General features: G+C 36.6%; 1 protein-coding gene across 4 annotated transcripts in view; it reads right to left on the bottom strand.

The window, feature by feature from the left end:
- The window catches only part of LOC108517524 (rhotekin-2), a 109,348-nt gene that overhangs the window by 76,009 nt on the left and 16,871 nt on the right, over window positions 1–16,468 (bottom strand). For all 4 annotated transcript variants that reach the window (XM_017855512.1, XM_017855513.1, XM_017855511.1 and 1 more), the window contains 3 exons: window positions 8,208–8,302; window positions 2,767–2,873; window positions 1,707–1,838 (listed from right to left, as the gene is read on the bottom strand). In XM_017855512.1, the coding sequence (XP_017711001.1) occupies window positions 1,707–1,838; window positions 2,767–2,873; window positions 8,208–8,302 (334 nt within the window). The remainder of the gene's footprint in view (window positions 1–1,706; window positions 1,839–2,766; window positions 2,874–8,207; window positions 8,303–16,468) is intronic.

Genomic DNA, 16,468 nt, shown 5'->3' with positions numbered 1-16,468 from the left:
AGCTGAAGAGTCTAGATGAATGGTATACAGGTGTTCATTATTCTGTTTCAGTTTTTCCATATGAAATTTTCAAAAGACTAAAGTGTGAAAAACTGGCAGGAAAGACAACTCTGCACAAACCAAACAAAATAAAAAGTTGGCAAGTAATGAAAAAAGCATGTCAATTTTTCATTAATGAAATTATATATTCCAAAAACCTACTTTTCTAAGCCAAAATAGATTCATTATAATACTGAGGTATTATGTCCTTATTTGTTTTGTCAAAACAAAACAGTTTAAACAAAACAGTTAAATTAGGTGAATTTATATAATAAAAAGTCTCACTAAAAGACTTCCTGTAGGTACAAAGCAATGTAATTTCTAAAAGCGGAATAGAAATAGACAAAAATGTTATTATTGGAAAAGATCATGAAACTAAACTCAAGTCTTTATAGATTAGTAGACTGGTACCCACAGGTTTTCAGGAATACAACTATTATATAAAAGGACATACAACTTTACATTCTTCTTTAAAGGATAATTTCAAAGACAAGGAGAACAAATGTGATGTCTCAGGTTTCATCACACACTTCAACCACGCCAAAGACAAGCAAAGCAGAACAACTAGAAACAATTAGGGGCAGCCTATAGGCAAAAACCATGGTATTTCGGTCTAGAAATGCAATTATTCTAGAGTAGGAATGCTCTAAAAATTGAGGAAAGAAAAATCCTCTAATCAACACTAGACTTGAATAACAGACAAAGCTAAATTTAAGACCGTGAAGTAGAAGAAACTAAGTCTGCATTATATTGAAAAGTTGTCCTATAGGATTCTAGATGAAAAAACTGTAGCTAGATTTCAATAGTCTCCTTTGTATCAAACCACTATATATATACTTGACAAATTCTCTAGGTGGTGTGGTACTACTTTTTTTTTTTTTTTTCTGAGACGGAGTCTCGCTCTGTCGCCCAGGCTGGAGTGCAGTGACGTGATCTCGGCTCACTGCAAGCTCCGCCTCCCGGGTTTATGCCCTTCTCCTGCCTCAGCCACCAGTGTAACTGGAACTACAGGCGCCCGCCACATCGCCCTGCTAGTTTTTTTTCTATTTTTTTTAGTAGAGACGGGGTTTTACCGTGTTAGCCAGGATGGTCTCGATCTCCTGACCTCGTGATCCACCGGTCTCGGCCTCCCAAAGTGCTGGGATTACAGGCTTGAGCCACCGCGCCCGGCCGGTACTACTTTTTAAATGCAGTATAAGCACTGAACTATTCTAAATGGACTGGCAGGCTTTTCTATTCTGACACAAGATTGGACAATTGCCCATCAATCCCATAAGAAATCAGAAAGTATAGTCAAAATGTCTTTTATGGCTTCATTTGAATACTAACTAGAAAGAGCATCACTATAACATGAACTTAAACAATTTATGTTTAATCTCTTAAATTCATAAAAAAATTAAATATACTGTTAATGTGGAGTTACATTCTCTGCTTTAAAACCTATTTACTGGTATAGATGTCCATTACTATGTTTTCTTAGGAAATATACATTTTCTTATAACAGATAAGCTCTAATAGAAAACAGAAACAGATTAAATTGTATTTATGAAGTAATCTGTTTTACCAGTGCTTCTCTTTTATTTATAACACAACAACATTGTAAACTGCACATACAAAACAAACTCCCTAAGATGTATCTTTTTTTCTCAAAATAGCATTTCCTTTACCTTGTTAATGGGTACTACCAAAGCTGGTTCCGCTTTAGCTTCAATTTCCTCTGGACTGTAAAAACAATAGAGTTTACCTCCTCGCAAAACACAATACAGCCTTCTCCAACTAATCAGACCTTTTACCATTTGCTGGAAAAAAAAAAAAAATCAAGAGACTATCAATTTTAAGTTATCACTTTAAATTCATCAAAATACTTATCAAAGTTAAATTATTTAGAATTTTTAAAATGTGATAGAATTATCCATTAATTTGATATACAAAAGGTCAATTGCTCCAAATCCAAGAGTATGTTAATATCAGAGAAGAAAAGTTTGGAATTAAAGGCATTAAGTGAAATGGAGGCAACGATCACCACCTAACTTTTACACACATAAAACCATAGATCAATGGTGTTTTAGAAAAGCTAGTTGATTAAAAATTAGTGCTTAGAATTCTATGGCAATTCATCAAATGACTCAGGAAAACTATAAAAACAATTCTATATGTTCAAAATATTATTTTCTCTTACTGTTCTCAGAGTATCGGAAAATGTCAAGTACCCTGTAAGAATGCAAATTTTCTTTCCTCCTAATGGAATCTTTTAGAAAAAGCTATTGATTCATTGAAGTTCACAATTAATTATTTACTGAATATAAATAACTATGGTTATAAATAAATCAGGAGTAGGTGGCACAGAGGCAGCTCTGGAAGCTCAGAGTCCTAAACCGTGCCAAACGCTGTCTGCCAGAAAGACCTTTATGCAAAAGGTGTTGAGCAGACCTCATCAGTTTCCACAAGGAGCCCTCTGTTGCTGATTATCCTGTTGCTGCTATTAATGAAGCAGAGGAGCATGGAGAGGTAGCACCTTAGCCATCAACATTGCAGTAGAGCCCTCTCTGCCTTGTCATTCTTTTCACCCCGCATCCCCTACAATTTATATCTGATAACATTTAGAAAATTGACATTTAAAAAAAGGCTTAAAAAATATTTCTCAGTATCAGAAGGTGAAACAACTGCCAGTATATTAAGATTTAAAGTAGAGCTACAATTGTTGTAGGATATTTAAAGTCCTCTAACCTGCTGATTAAGAAATCCTGCAAATGCATCCTCAGCCATACAAGCTGGCTGGGCAACTAGTCGGCAGCACATGTTGCCATATAGGGGAAGCCAAAATGAAGACTCCTCTATTTAAAGGAGAAAGAAAAAAAATCAAGTTATAAATATAAGTTTATTTAAGGTCATCATACATTTTGATTTTCTCTTTTACAGTTTTGTTTTGCTTTGTACAGAACATATTTTAGAATTACTTTTATGTAAAGATTCATCCTACCCAAATACTAGTGCCATATTTAGTGAGAAAATCAAATACGAGAATAGAAAGGACAGGATAATATTATAACTGATCATTTACAGCATGCTACCACCTGAATAAATATGAACTCTTTAGTCTCTTGTTTGATTTTAATTATTCAATGAAAGTTGTTCAGAGAATATAAGTGATCTCATTTAATATAAAAACATTCTAATAAAGTAATTTATGTTTGTCAAATTCTAATTTTTGCTCTGATTTTCATTGTAATAATTAGAAAGGTGATCCTCCGAATGAAACATTATTTCACTTTGCGAGGCCGAGGCAGGTGGATTACTTGAGGTCAGGAGTGAGATCAGCCTGGCCAATATGGTGAAACCCCATCTCTACTAAAAATACAAAAATTAGCTGGGCATGGTGGTGCATGCTTGTAGTCCCAGCTGCTTGGGAGGCTGAGGCAGAAGAATCGCTTGAGCCCGGGAGGCAGAGGTTGCACTCCAGCCTGGGCAACAGAGCAAGACTCCATCTCAAAAACAAAGCAAAACAAAAACAAAAAACATTATTTTAGAGAACTTAAGATAACTTAATCAACATTTTTGGCCCTTCCTCCTCCCCTTCTCTTGCTGAACAATTCAGTCATAAGCCATTAGGTAGAGACCCCAACATAAACATCTGTGCCAAGACTGGAGAAGGAGCTATGGTGTGCTAGAAAGGGATGATGGAGACAGGCAGAGTGAGAATGGTGAGTAGCAGGGGCTGCCTGCAGGAGGTATCAGCAGCTGAAGGGGCTGAGAGGGTGATGACACTGGGGCGCAGCGTTAGATTTGGGACTCTAGCTTGAGCAAGCAGGGTGAAAGAGGTAGGCCTGGGAAGAGGAGCCTGACATCGAACATTAGAGCCCAATGAACGAAGAACTAGTCCAGATTGAAGGAAAATTAAAAAGCATGATAATTCAATGAAATATATGATTCTGCACTGTATCCCTCTGCCATAAAGAACATTATTGGGATAATGGGCAACATCTTGAATGGACTCCGAGGATTATATGGTGGTAATGTATTAGTATTCATTCCTTGACTTTGAGAGTGATGGTGATGTAGCTGAATGTCCTGATAGTAGCAAATATGTATTAATACATTTTGGGGTACGGACGATCATGTAAGCAACTTGCTCTCATATCTTTTTGAGGAAAAAAAAGGTCTTGACATTCAAGTTGAGTATGGTAATGTGTGCCTGTAGTCCCAGCTACTCAGGACGCCAAGGTGGGAGGAGTGCTCGCATCCAAGAGTTTGAGGCCAGACTGGGTAATATACTGATACTCATCTCTAATTTAAAAAAAAAAAAATCTTGACATTCAACTTGCAACTTTTCTGTAACTTTGACATTGTTTTAAAAAGTTCTTTCAAAAAAACATTAAGATACTCCTTTAATGAAGATACTTACCTGTGTACTACCTATCTATATGGAGGAAAGCATTAAATGATTTTAGGCATCAGAGTATAAATAAAAACCCAACATATGGCCCTTAGTTCACACTGGACCACATAAAAATGATTTTTAAAGTTTTCGCTGTGCCCTGTTGGTAGTACCTACAAAATGGCTAGTTACTGGCCATAACTATTATTTACCCAAAAGTTTTAATTACCCCACAATTTTTTTTTGTAAAAATAGTTAATACATACATGCAAGGCAGCAAAGGTTTGTAGTGAAACCAAAAAATTTTAAACTTACCTGCCCAAGATTCTACTATAGAATAGCACACAACAATGTTCTGAGACTATTCAAATCATTTTATTAATACATTTTAAAGCTGCTATATTTTAGAAATAAGGGCTTAATCTGGGAAAAATGAATGCACAAGCATAATACATACTATTCCAAAATGCAAACACAAATAAACAAAAGTTATCTTTCCTAAAACAGGTAGCAAATGAAATAAAAATTCTGTAAAAGCATGTATTTCAGTAATACATCTGAAATTAACTTTGTGATTTATAAGTTTAAAAGTTTGAAAGCAAACTTCTTTATATAGGCAATCTCAGATTTATGACTAGCTTATGTCCTAAATATCTGTAAGTTAGTTGAAAAGTACATCATAAAGAGTAAGAAACATGAAGGATACAAAGCATGCAAAAAGAACTAAAGTTACACAACAGCAGAGGCAGTTTCAAATTAGATAAGTGAGATTTTGTCCAAACTGATGAAACATACCAACAACGTAAAGAAGCTCAAGAAACTCCAAGCAGCATAAATAAAATCTACACCTAATTATACCATCGTAAAATTTTAGAAAACCAAAGGCAAAAAGGAATAAAAAGATTACACTCCTAGTGGTGACACACTGGCAAATTATTTACAACATTTGTAATAAAATAATAGAAGCCAAAAATATTGGAATTATATCTTCGATATTCAACAAGACAAAATTAAAACTGCAGAATTAAGAAACATCTTCAATAATCAGGCAAAATAAAGCCACCTTCAGATAAACAAAAAGAACAAGAAGTTTGATATGAGCATAACACACTAAAAGAAATTCTAGGGCTTATTCTTCAAGCAGAAGGAAAAGTATCCCAGATGCAAGGCATAAGATACAAGTAGTCATAGAAACATATAGGTAAATCTAAGTATTAAATCTATAAAACATCTTGCTAAAAGAAAAAAGAATTACAATATATAACAATAGCACATAGGTTAGGGAAAAAAGAGTTTAACTGTTCTAAAGTCCTTGTATTGTCTGAGAAAAGCACAAAACTATTAAGTTTAGTTTTTAATAAGTATGATTAATAAAATTTTTAGGGGTAAATTCTAAAAAATGAGAAAAAGGATGTATAACTTTAATTCAAACAAGGAAAAAGTGCCTTAAAAGGCAAGAAAAAAATAACCATGTAATAGGTGAGACAAATAGAAAACACAGGTTATCATAGACTTAAACCCAAACATACAGCTATTTGATATTAAATACAAAAGGACTAAAAGCTTTGGTAAAAAAAAGATTATCAAATTAGAGAAAAATTAAAATCCAATATAATGCTGTTTGAAGAGGCATGTTTGTAACATAAAAATAAGTACAGTTTGAGGTAAAAGAAGAAAATACACAAACACATGAATCAAATAACAAAGGTTCAAATTATATACAGCAAAAATAGATATAACTATGGGTCGAAAAATACACAATCACAGAATGAGATTTTATCACACCTCTTGTACTAATATAGAGTATATAGATTACAATCATTACTCCTAACAAATAATTAACAAATATGGAACACATTGGTGAATAAAACTGACTAATCTGTTACAAGAATGAGAATTAAAAAACAGAGATGGTACAGAAAGCAAGTATCAGGAATGGAAAAGAGGGAACAACATTACAGAGGCTGCAGAAAATTAATAGATATAAGTACATAATAGAAAATTTAATGCCTATAAATCTCAAAGTTTAGATCAAATGGGTAGGTATCTATAAAAACATAACTTATTGAAACTGACCCAAGAAATAGAAAAGTTGAAGAACCCTGTAACTATTAAAATAATTAAATAAGGCCGGGCGCGGTGGCTCAAGCCTGTAATCCCAGCACTTTGGGAGGCCGAGGCGGGTGGATCACGAGGTCAGGAGATCGAGACCCTCCTGGCTAACACGGTGAAACCCCGTCTCTACTAAAATACAAAAAAAAAAAAAAACTAGCCGGGCGCGATGGCGGGCGCCTGTAGTCCCAGCTACTCGGAGGCTGAGGCGGGAGAATGGCGGGAACCCGGGAGGCGGAGCTTGCAGTGAGCCGAGATCGCGCCACTGCACTCCAGCCTGGGCGACACAGCAAGACTCTGTCTCAAAAAAAAAAAAAATTAAATAAGTCTAAGAGATAAATCCATATTATCATACAATAAGATACTGTAAGTAAGGAAAAGCATACACACTGAATGATGAACAAAAAGCAAATTACCAAGACAACATGATTCCATACCAAAGTTCAAATTAGGCAAAATTATATTATTTAGGGAAGCACACAAAGATGGTATTAATAAAACCATAAAGAAAAACAAGGAAGTATATACCATAAAAATGGAGACATATGTACACCTAGGGTAAATGAGGGAAAGGAGTGGTAGTAATGTTCTGTTTCTTGATATGTTCTATTTCTTGAGACAGGGTCTTGCTCTGTAGCCCTGGCTGGAGAACAGTGGCACAATCATACCTTGCTGCAGCCTTGAACTTCTGGGGTCAGGCAATCCTCCTACCTCAGTATCCTGAGTAGCTGGGATTACATGCACGCATGACCATGGCCAGCTAATTTTTTTCTTTATTTTTGTAGAGATAGGGTCTCACTATGTTACCCAGGCAGGTCTCAAACTCCTTGGCTCAAGTGATCCTCCCGTCTCATCCTCCCAAAGAACTGGGATTACAGGCATGAGCCACCACACCTAGCTTCCTAATTATTTTTTAAACTATATGTTTACATTTCATTAACTTTTCCGTATTTTTAACATAATTTCTCATTGTGAAACAAAAAAAATTGATACAACATTATCAATCTTATCAGTACAGAGCCATAATCCTTACAACAGTAAGTATAATTAGGACATTTACCACGTATTTTTATTTATTTGCTTGGAGAAAATGAACAAAAGTAAATAACCCAAATCATACTTCCAAACTGCCTTACCAGCACTGCTCCATATTTTTCATCACGAGTAAAATAACCTGGGAGAGTGGCAAGTGCTCATGCTAAGTTTTACCAATCTTCTTAATGACCTAACCCCCTTCTTCAGTTTCCCATATCTTTATTTTGGATAAACTATAACTACCACTACCATCCAAAGAGAGAAAGGTTAAGGAACCCTACTTTCTCTTTCTTACATTCTCTGCTTCCTACTAACAGAAAGGCTGGCTTCCTTGATTTCAAATTTAAAAATAAGTCAGGTCTTTAATTTCCAGCTAGAAAGTGGTGAAGTCATAAATTCCAAGTCAAAAACAAGGATTGAGCATACCCGAGACCTTTCTTTTCCCACTAAGCCTTGCAAACAAATCTCAGCGTAGAGAAAGGAAAATAAACTTTTCTCCTTTGGGGAAGAGGGACAGATATATTTGAAAGAACCAAAAGAATCACTCATGTCTCCATTATTTAAGCTGATATCCACTTGAGGGGAACATACTATAATTAGAAATATAGGCAGAATATATAATAAGTAAAATATATACTATACTTACCATTTCCATTAATAGACAGATTATGGGTCTTGAAACTATCCTCAGCACTTTCCAAGGTTAGGGTAGTGTGAGCTAGCAAATTATACTTTACACCACTAATAGTAAGAAAGAAGACATGTTTTAAGTATTTTTGTATTTCTACTACTACACAAAATATTTGTATGTTCAACAACAAATAATAAACAACCTGATTTAAAGATAAGCAAAGGACTTGAATAGACCTTTCCTCAAAGAGAGAACAAGATCCAGCATTACATTCTGATGCACTACATTTCTCTAAAGACAGAAATGTCTATTTCTCTTTTATTGACAAATGGTCAACAAAACATAAAAAGATGCTCAATATCATTAGTCACTGGGGAAATGGAAATCAAAACCACAATGAGGTATCACTTCATATTCATTAAGATTAGTAAAACAAACAAACAAACAAAAACCAGAAACACATGTTAGCTGGTATGTGGATAAACTAGAACCCTTGTACATTGCTGGTGGGAATGTAAAATGATACAACCTCCGTGGAAAACATTTTGGTGGTTCCTCAAAAAATAAGAAATAAAATTACTGATCCAGCAATTCTACTCTGATATACACCCAAAAGAACTGAGAGCAGAGACTCAGATATTTGTACACCCATGTTCACAGCAACATTATTCACAATAGCCTAAAGGTAGAAGAAACCCAAGTGTCTATCCAGGGATGAAAGAATCAGCAAAATGTGGGCTGTGTGTTTGTGTGTGTGTACATACACATACATATACATAATGGAATATTATTCAGCCTTAAAAAAGAAGAAAATTCTGACATACTACAACATGGATGAATCTTGAAGACATTAAGCTAAGTGAAATAAGCCAGTCACAAAAGGACAAACACTATATGATTTCTCTTATAAGAGGTACCTAGAGTAGTGAAATTCATAGAGATGGAATCTAGAATGGTGGCTGCCAGGAGGAAAGAATAAGGAATTAGTGTAGGGTGGGTGCAGAATTTCAGCTTGAGCAGATGAAAAACTTCTGGAGATGGAGGGTGGTGATGGTTGTACAATGTGAATATACTTAATGCCTCTGAATGTATACTCAAGAATGCTTTACCACAAAAAAAATTGAGATATTACAGATGATATTTTTTGATGATACAAGTTATTGATTAAGCAGGTTTATCTCTATATTTTGTCAATAAAAACCTGCAAATTATTTGTTTTAATTCACACCAATGTTTCTCTGAAGGGTCCCCGTTCATTTGTTTTTTGTTTGTTTGTTTTTTTTTTTTTTGACTCACTGCAAGCTCCGCCTCCCGGGTTCACACCATTCTCCCGCCTCAGCCTCCCGAGTAGCTGGGACTACAGGCGCCCGCCACCACGCCTGGCTAATTTTTTGTATTTTTAGTAGAGACTGGGTTTCACCCTGTTAGCCAGGATGGTCTCGATCTCCTGACCATGTGATCTGCCCGCCTTGGCCTCCCAAAGTGCTGGGATTACAGGCGTGAGCCACCGGCGTCCCCATTCATTTAATAAATATTTACTGAACACTTAAAATGTGCCAAGTCCAATGCTAGGTGATGGGCATTCAATGGTAAACAAGATCCAGCATTACATTCTGATGCAGGCAGAATGAAAAAAAGAGTAGGCATAGGAATAAACCAAATACCAGCATTTGCAAGTTGGAATGCAACTTTTTCTATGAAAGAAACAAAGGAGATGAGAAAACTGAGGACCTGTGGTAGGTAGGTGAACTGGGGAAGGATTTTCTGAGGAAGTAACAGTTATCCAGTCATAAAAGAATCTAGCAAACCAAAGAATGCAGGAAAACATTCCAAGCAGAGTGAGTATGTGCAAAGGGAGGGCTGAAGGAAAACCAGTGTGGCTGGTGCACAACAGGCAAGCAGCAAGCATGGTGCAATGCAAGGCTCGAAATACAGGCAGTGATGAGCTCACCTGAAGTCTCTGAGCGTCCTGGAAGAGGGGTGGATTTAATTCTAAGTATAGTAGGAAAATTGATAAAAAGTGGAATGATAGGGTCTGATTTACATTAATTTCCCAGGGACAAAGGCTGTCTTCTTGACCAAACTCCAGCCACACTCCTCTGAGTCCTTTTCTCAACTAGGCCTCAACCTGGCCCTCTAAGGACCCGAACAATCACTAGCATTGTTTCTTGCAGCTCAAAGTTGCATCCCTAAGATGTCTTCTTAAAGTGCCTGCTTGAGAAAACTCAAGGCTGACAAAACAACTTATTGTTTGTTCCAGCCAACAGCTGAAAACAGTGCCTTTGTCTTTCAGTCTCTGTGGGAGGGTAGGAGACTAATTTTGATAAATACCAGCTAGAACACCCAGGTGGGTTCCACATGGACCAATCCCCTCTTCTCACTATCTGGAACTTTTCACTTAGCTAACTCTGAGTCTGAGTCAACCTCTCCCAATTTCCTTATTCTCCCTTTAAAATGCCCAGTCGCCTCTACACAAATCAAAGTTTAGTGCAGTTCATGTGTGACTCTTCTTACTATAATAGCACATTACTGATTCAAATCTGTCCTTACCACTTTAATTAGCACCCAGCTTTGTTTATTTTTCACAGAATGAATCTCCTTCTTCTGGTTATCTACATCAGAGATTTGAGGGTTTTATCTATAGTGTGAGAACATGGAGGACTTCATTACACACATTCCATTTTTTTCCATTATAGTTCCCTTTGTGGTACTTATGTTAAAATAGCACTCTTACCAAAACACCTAGAATTTCTCATGATGAATTTCATATTCTGGCACTTTGTGGTGATAAAAAGTGAATTTATGTTCAGTAACAACTGTATTTTCTGTCTTTTTTTTTTTTTTTTTTTTTGAGGCGGAGTCTCACTCTGTCGCCCAGGCTGGAGTGCAGTGGCACGATCTTGGCTCACTGCAAGCTCCGCCTCCCGGGTTCACACCATTCTCCTGCCTCAGCCTCCTGAGTAGCTGGGACTACAGGCGCCTGCCACCACGCCTGCCTAATTTTCGTATTTTAGTAGAGATGGGGTTTCACCATGTTAGTCAGGATGGTCTCGATCTCCTGACCTCGTGATCCACCCACCTTGGCCTCCCAAAGTGCTGGGATTACAGGAGTGAGCCACCACACCCAGCAACAACTGTATGTTGTATGCTAGTAATCCTAATTTTTTTCATGATTTTCTTGATTTTATTTTTTTTTCAAATCAGTAAAATCTCAAAACATCAATGAGTATATTAAAAGAGAGAGAGAGACAAAGAGAGATATAGAAGACAGTGATATCTGACAAGAATTTATATTAATTGTGCTAGGTGTTATGTTTCATACACCTCCTTTGTTTCTTACTAAATCTTTAATAAGATTTCTGTATTACAAAGAAAAAATATGCATACACTTAGTAAGTATGCAACGTATGCATGCACTTCAATAAATAACAGCATACTCCACAGAATACTACTCCCTTGGAGAATGCCTCTTGGCTTTTACTATATAGTCATTACAGACCAAAGATAACTCTCTATACCCAGTGTTTTTGGTCAGTGTTTATATACGAAAATTTATGTTTCTGTCTCCATATTTCAACATAACATTTTAAACAAAACAATGCATGAGTATATTTTTGAGTTACAGTTCTGAACTGGTATAATGTCAGACTCACACTTAGGCTTTTCAAAAGTTCACTATGTATCAACAAATCTTCACTGCTGCTAGAACTAAAAGAGGGACAAGTGGCCATTCTCTGCTATTATTCACTTATTCTTTTTTTTTTTTTTTTTTTTTTTTTTTTTTTGAGACGGAGTCTCGCTGTGTCACCCAGGCTGGAGTGCAGTGGCGGATCTCAGCTCACTGCAAGCTCGCACCTCCCGGGTTCACGCCATTCTCCTGCCTCAGCCTCCCCAGTAGCTGGCTACAGGCCGCCCGCCACCTCACCCAGCTTAGTGTTTGCATTTCTTTAGTAGAGCGAACGGGTTTCACTGTGTTAGCCAGGATGGTCTCGATTCTCCTGACCTCGTGATCCGGCCCGTCTCGGCCTCCCAAAGTGCTGGGATTACAGGCTTGACCCCGCCGCCCGCCTATCTAATTTCACTTTCACTTATTCTGAACAAGTTTCTACAGTGTCTTTTACAGTAAGCTCTTATTTTTTCCTATTGTTCACAAAATGAATCCCAAAGAAGTTGAAGTATTAAAACTGTGGAGAAAGAACCAAAGTAGGCTGGGCGTGGTGGCTCACGCCTATAATCCCAGAACTTTGGGAGGTTGAAGCAGAAGAATCGCTGGAACCCGGGAGGTGGAGGCTGTAGCGAGCCAAGATCGTGCCACTGCACCACAGCCTGAGTGACAGAAAGAGATCTTGTCTCAAAAATAAATAAATAAAAAGCAATCAAAGTAATTGAGAACAGCAACTACAATGGAAGAGCAAATGTGATCACACACGAACTGCCTACTAACATTCGTATTAGTTGTTTGGTTATCAGGGTTCAATATGTTAAGCATTATCCCAACATAATAATTTGTCCCTGATAAATGAGTTTTATGGAACTATATTTTAGAAAACTAGAGAGGAGTTTTAAATTGGTAACACATTATAATGTTTCCCACTTAAATAATGGGAAGTAGACTCACTGTGAGCACTTTAGGGCAGAATATGTTATTTTCAAGAAAAGATTATTGACAATAAGTGGGGTTGCCTGCATTTGCCAGGCACTGTTCCAGGTGTTAAAACTACAATAATCAACGAAATGGGGGAGGAGAATGTATAAATATGTAAACATACATTTATATATTTATCTACTTTTCCTGTCTTATACAGGAAGAAAAATAGATAGAAAAATATATATCAGGCCCATGAAGCTAAGTAAAGCATGGTGAAGGAATTAAGGTGAGGGGAGACTGCTATTTCAGATGGCCCAAGGAGAAGAAGACCTATCTGCAAAAGTAACACTTGAGTGAAAACCTGAAAGGAAGAAAGGAGCCACAAGAAGAACAGAAGGAAGAGTATTTCAGGCAGAGGACAATACATATAAAGGCTAAGGTGAGTACATCCTAGGTGTGTTTGACAAACAAGGAGGACAGTGTGACTGGAGTAGTGAAGGAGGCAGAGTGATTTGAGATGTCCAAAAGGTAAGCAGGGGGCAGACAGACAGTCAATACCACAGTCCTGGTGGGGCATGGTAAGGAACAGTGGATTTGGAGTGAAATGTGCAGCAAATGGTAGGTTCCGAGCAGAGTCATGTACTATGATCTGACTTGTATCAAAATTAAATGATCCCTCTGGCTGCTGTGTGGAGAACAGACTAGAGAGGCCAGGAGTGAAAAATGGAGACACCAACTAAAAGGTTACTGAAATTGACCAGGCAAGAGCTGTTGCAGGCCTGGAATAAAATGGTGGTAGTAGGGTAGTGAGAAGTGGTTCAGATTCCTGATACATTCTCTAAGTTTTAGTGCAAAGACAGGACGTGAAAGCAAGGAAAGAATTAAAGACATCTCCAAGGCCTCTGGTCCAAGCAACCAGAAAAATGGAATTGTTATTAACTGAAATGAGGCTGACTGAGAGAGAAACAGATACAGGAGGTAAGAATTCAGTTTGGGGCAAGTACGTTTGAGATTGTTTTTGATATCTACATGCATTATTTGAGATTGTTTTCAGTATCTAGATGCATCCAGGCAACTGGATATATGAATCTGGAGTTAGAAGAGGAATAGGTATTGGAGATATAAATTTGGGAATTATCAGTATATACATGAAATTTAATGAAAGTTAGTTAGGTGAAATCCAAGGACCAAATACTGGGACACAAGCACTCCATTAAATGAAGAGCAATGAACAAAGGAGACAGGCAATGAATAAATGGTTACTGAGGTCGAAAAAAAATCAAGAAAGTGTCATTCTAGACGGCATATAAAAATAGTATTTCAAGGAGAGTGATCAATTGTGTTAATACCAAAAGGTCCAGGAAACTGACAATCAAATGTGGCAACATTAGATCACTGTTGACCTTGACGAGAGTAGTTTCTGTAGGACGGGATGGAGGTAACATTAGGTAAGCCAAATGAAATAGTTCAATAGAGAATGGCAGAAGAGGAAGTGGAGATAGGAATATAAAAAATTATTTTCCAAGAAGGATAGTTAAGAAATTGAAGGTATTTCAGCATGCTTATAAGTATACAGAAATGGTGCTGTACAAAAGTTGGTGATGTAGTAGGATAGGAGGGGAGGAAACATACATGTATTTTGAGACGGAGTCTCGCTCTTGTTGCCCAGGCTGCAGTGCAATGGCACGATCTCGGCTCACTGCAACCTCTGCCTCCTGGGTTCAAGTGATTCTCCTGCATCAGCCTCCCAAGTAGCCGGGATTACAGGTGCTCGCCACCATGCCTGGTTAATTTTTTGTATTTTTTTTTTAGCAGAGACAGAGTTTCACCACGTTGGCCAGGCTGGTCTCAAACTCCTGACCTCAGGTGATCCACCCACCTCAGCCTCCCAAAGTGCTGAGATTACAGGCATGAGTGACTGCACTGGGCCTATTATTTTTCTAACAAAATGATTAATGTGGTTAAGTGGTAACAGGATGAAAACCACTCCTAGGAATCAACTGCATGCAAAGCATTGTCATACTTCATCTCTATGTGCAGTTTAAGGCACTTTGACAAGCAACATTTTTAAGGTTCCAAAAAACTACTAGAGATAGGCAGGGCAGATATTTTGTTCCACATTTTCAGATGAAGAAACTGATGTTCAGAGAATGTAACTGACTTGCCTGTAGCTAGCAAGAGGTATACTGGAAAGAGAGCCCCAGTGTATCATATTGGCTTTATAACTCATTAAGAAATAGTTTAAGATATTTTTTCTTTTAAAACAAATAGTGACTACATTTTACTAAACTGGAAGAATTTTGAGTGCAGGGATCTATTAACCTTTGAATTTACCAAATGACATAACTGCTGGATAATCATTTCTACAATGATTTAATTAATTATGTACAATAGTTGAGTAACTCCTTAGTTACGTTTACAAACTGTATTATCTGTCACATCACCAAATCTTTAAGTCTCGTTCCTCAAAACATAAATAATCCATGTATTCTGAACAAGTGTTAGGATACATGTTTCATAACTTTAATCATATTTAAGATGTAGTATTAGTGGCTTATTTTTAAGAAACAATACATCTTTTGTCAAGTAAATAATCACTCTGAAGTTTACCAGTTTTCACAAGATGATTGTTTAGAATGATGTATAGTTAAAGAATAATGTACTAAATAGTTATCAAGGAGCATAAAATAGTTAATTCAGCTATTAGGTGCACTGGGAAAGTCTGGCTAAAGGAATTTTAGTAAGCTAAAGTCTACAATAAAATGAATAAATGAATCTTATCAGGGAGCATACTAAAAATTACCAAAAATGTTCACTGTCTTCTTTCAGATCAAACAATACTTTATGGTATTTCAAGTTGCTTCATTTTTAAAACATGACTAACTACAATGCCAGTGCTTCCAAAACCAACAGTGACCTCACTTTTAAAACATTCTTGTCAGGATAACATTTTCTTTCTAAAACATTACACTCATTCCTTTTAGCCAACCCCAATATTGAGTTCCCAAAAGTTTAATCAGCTACATTTTTTTTCTATCAAATAGGCCAATTGTTACAACATTTTTTTGGAGGAAAGGGAATGTTATGAAAAAAATGGCTGCTTTAAATGGTAGTCTAAAAAATGCACTCTTGTCAGGAAGAACGGCTATATTTGGTCACATGTCATATTACTAGGGAAAATTTTATCATTTTATATGTGTCCATTTTGGTTAAAGACTAAAATCTGTATTAGCAATCTTCACATTGACCTAGATCACTTAAATACACAAAATGATCTCCTTATGCATCCTGAATTTTAAACTCCTACCATGGTGCTGAAGTGGTCCAGTTAAGCATCAGGTAAGAGTAGTCCTGGGCTATGAGTTAACCTAGCAGACTCTAGGGTCATACTACAGTATCAACAAAATGCTGGTATTAGAAGGACATGATTTGTGAAATGCTGTAAAAGGTTTTATTTTATCTTTTAACCAACTTTAATGGTATCAAATAAACAAATGGCATGCAAGTTTCAAGGGGGAAATGTTCATAAAGAAAATTAGTGTTTGGATTCAAGAATAAACCAAATAGAATGAAAAATTCTGAACAGGAAAATAGATACTCCAAGATAAATATGCCTGTCTAGTAAAAGAACTTAATGCACAAAATTTATTCTCAAAATTCCTCTAGGCTTCAAAAGAAATAGATTAAA

The sequence above is a fragment of the Rhinopithecus bieti genome, unplaced genomic scaffold, assembly GCF_001698545.2.
Source record: "Rhinopithecus bieti isolate Rb0 unplaced genomic scaffold, ASM169854v2 scaffold_39703, whole genome shotgun sequence".
NCBI classification, from domain to species: Eukaryota; Metazoa; Chordata; class Mammalia; order Primates; family Cercopithecidae; genus Rhinopithecus; species Rhinopithecus bieti.
This window is presented reverse-complemented; position numbering and strand designations above follow the sequence as displayed.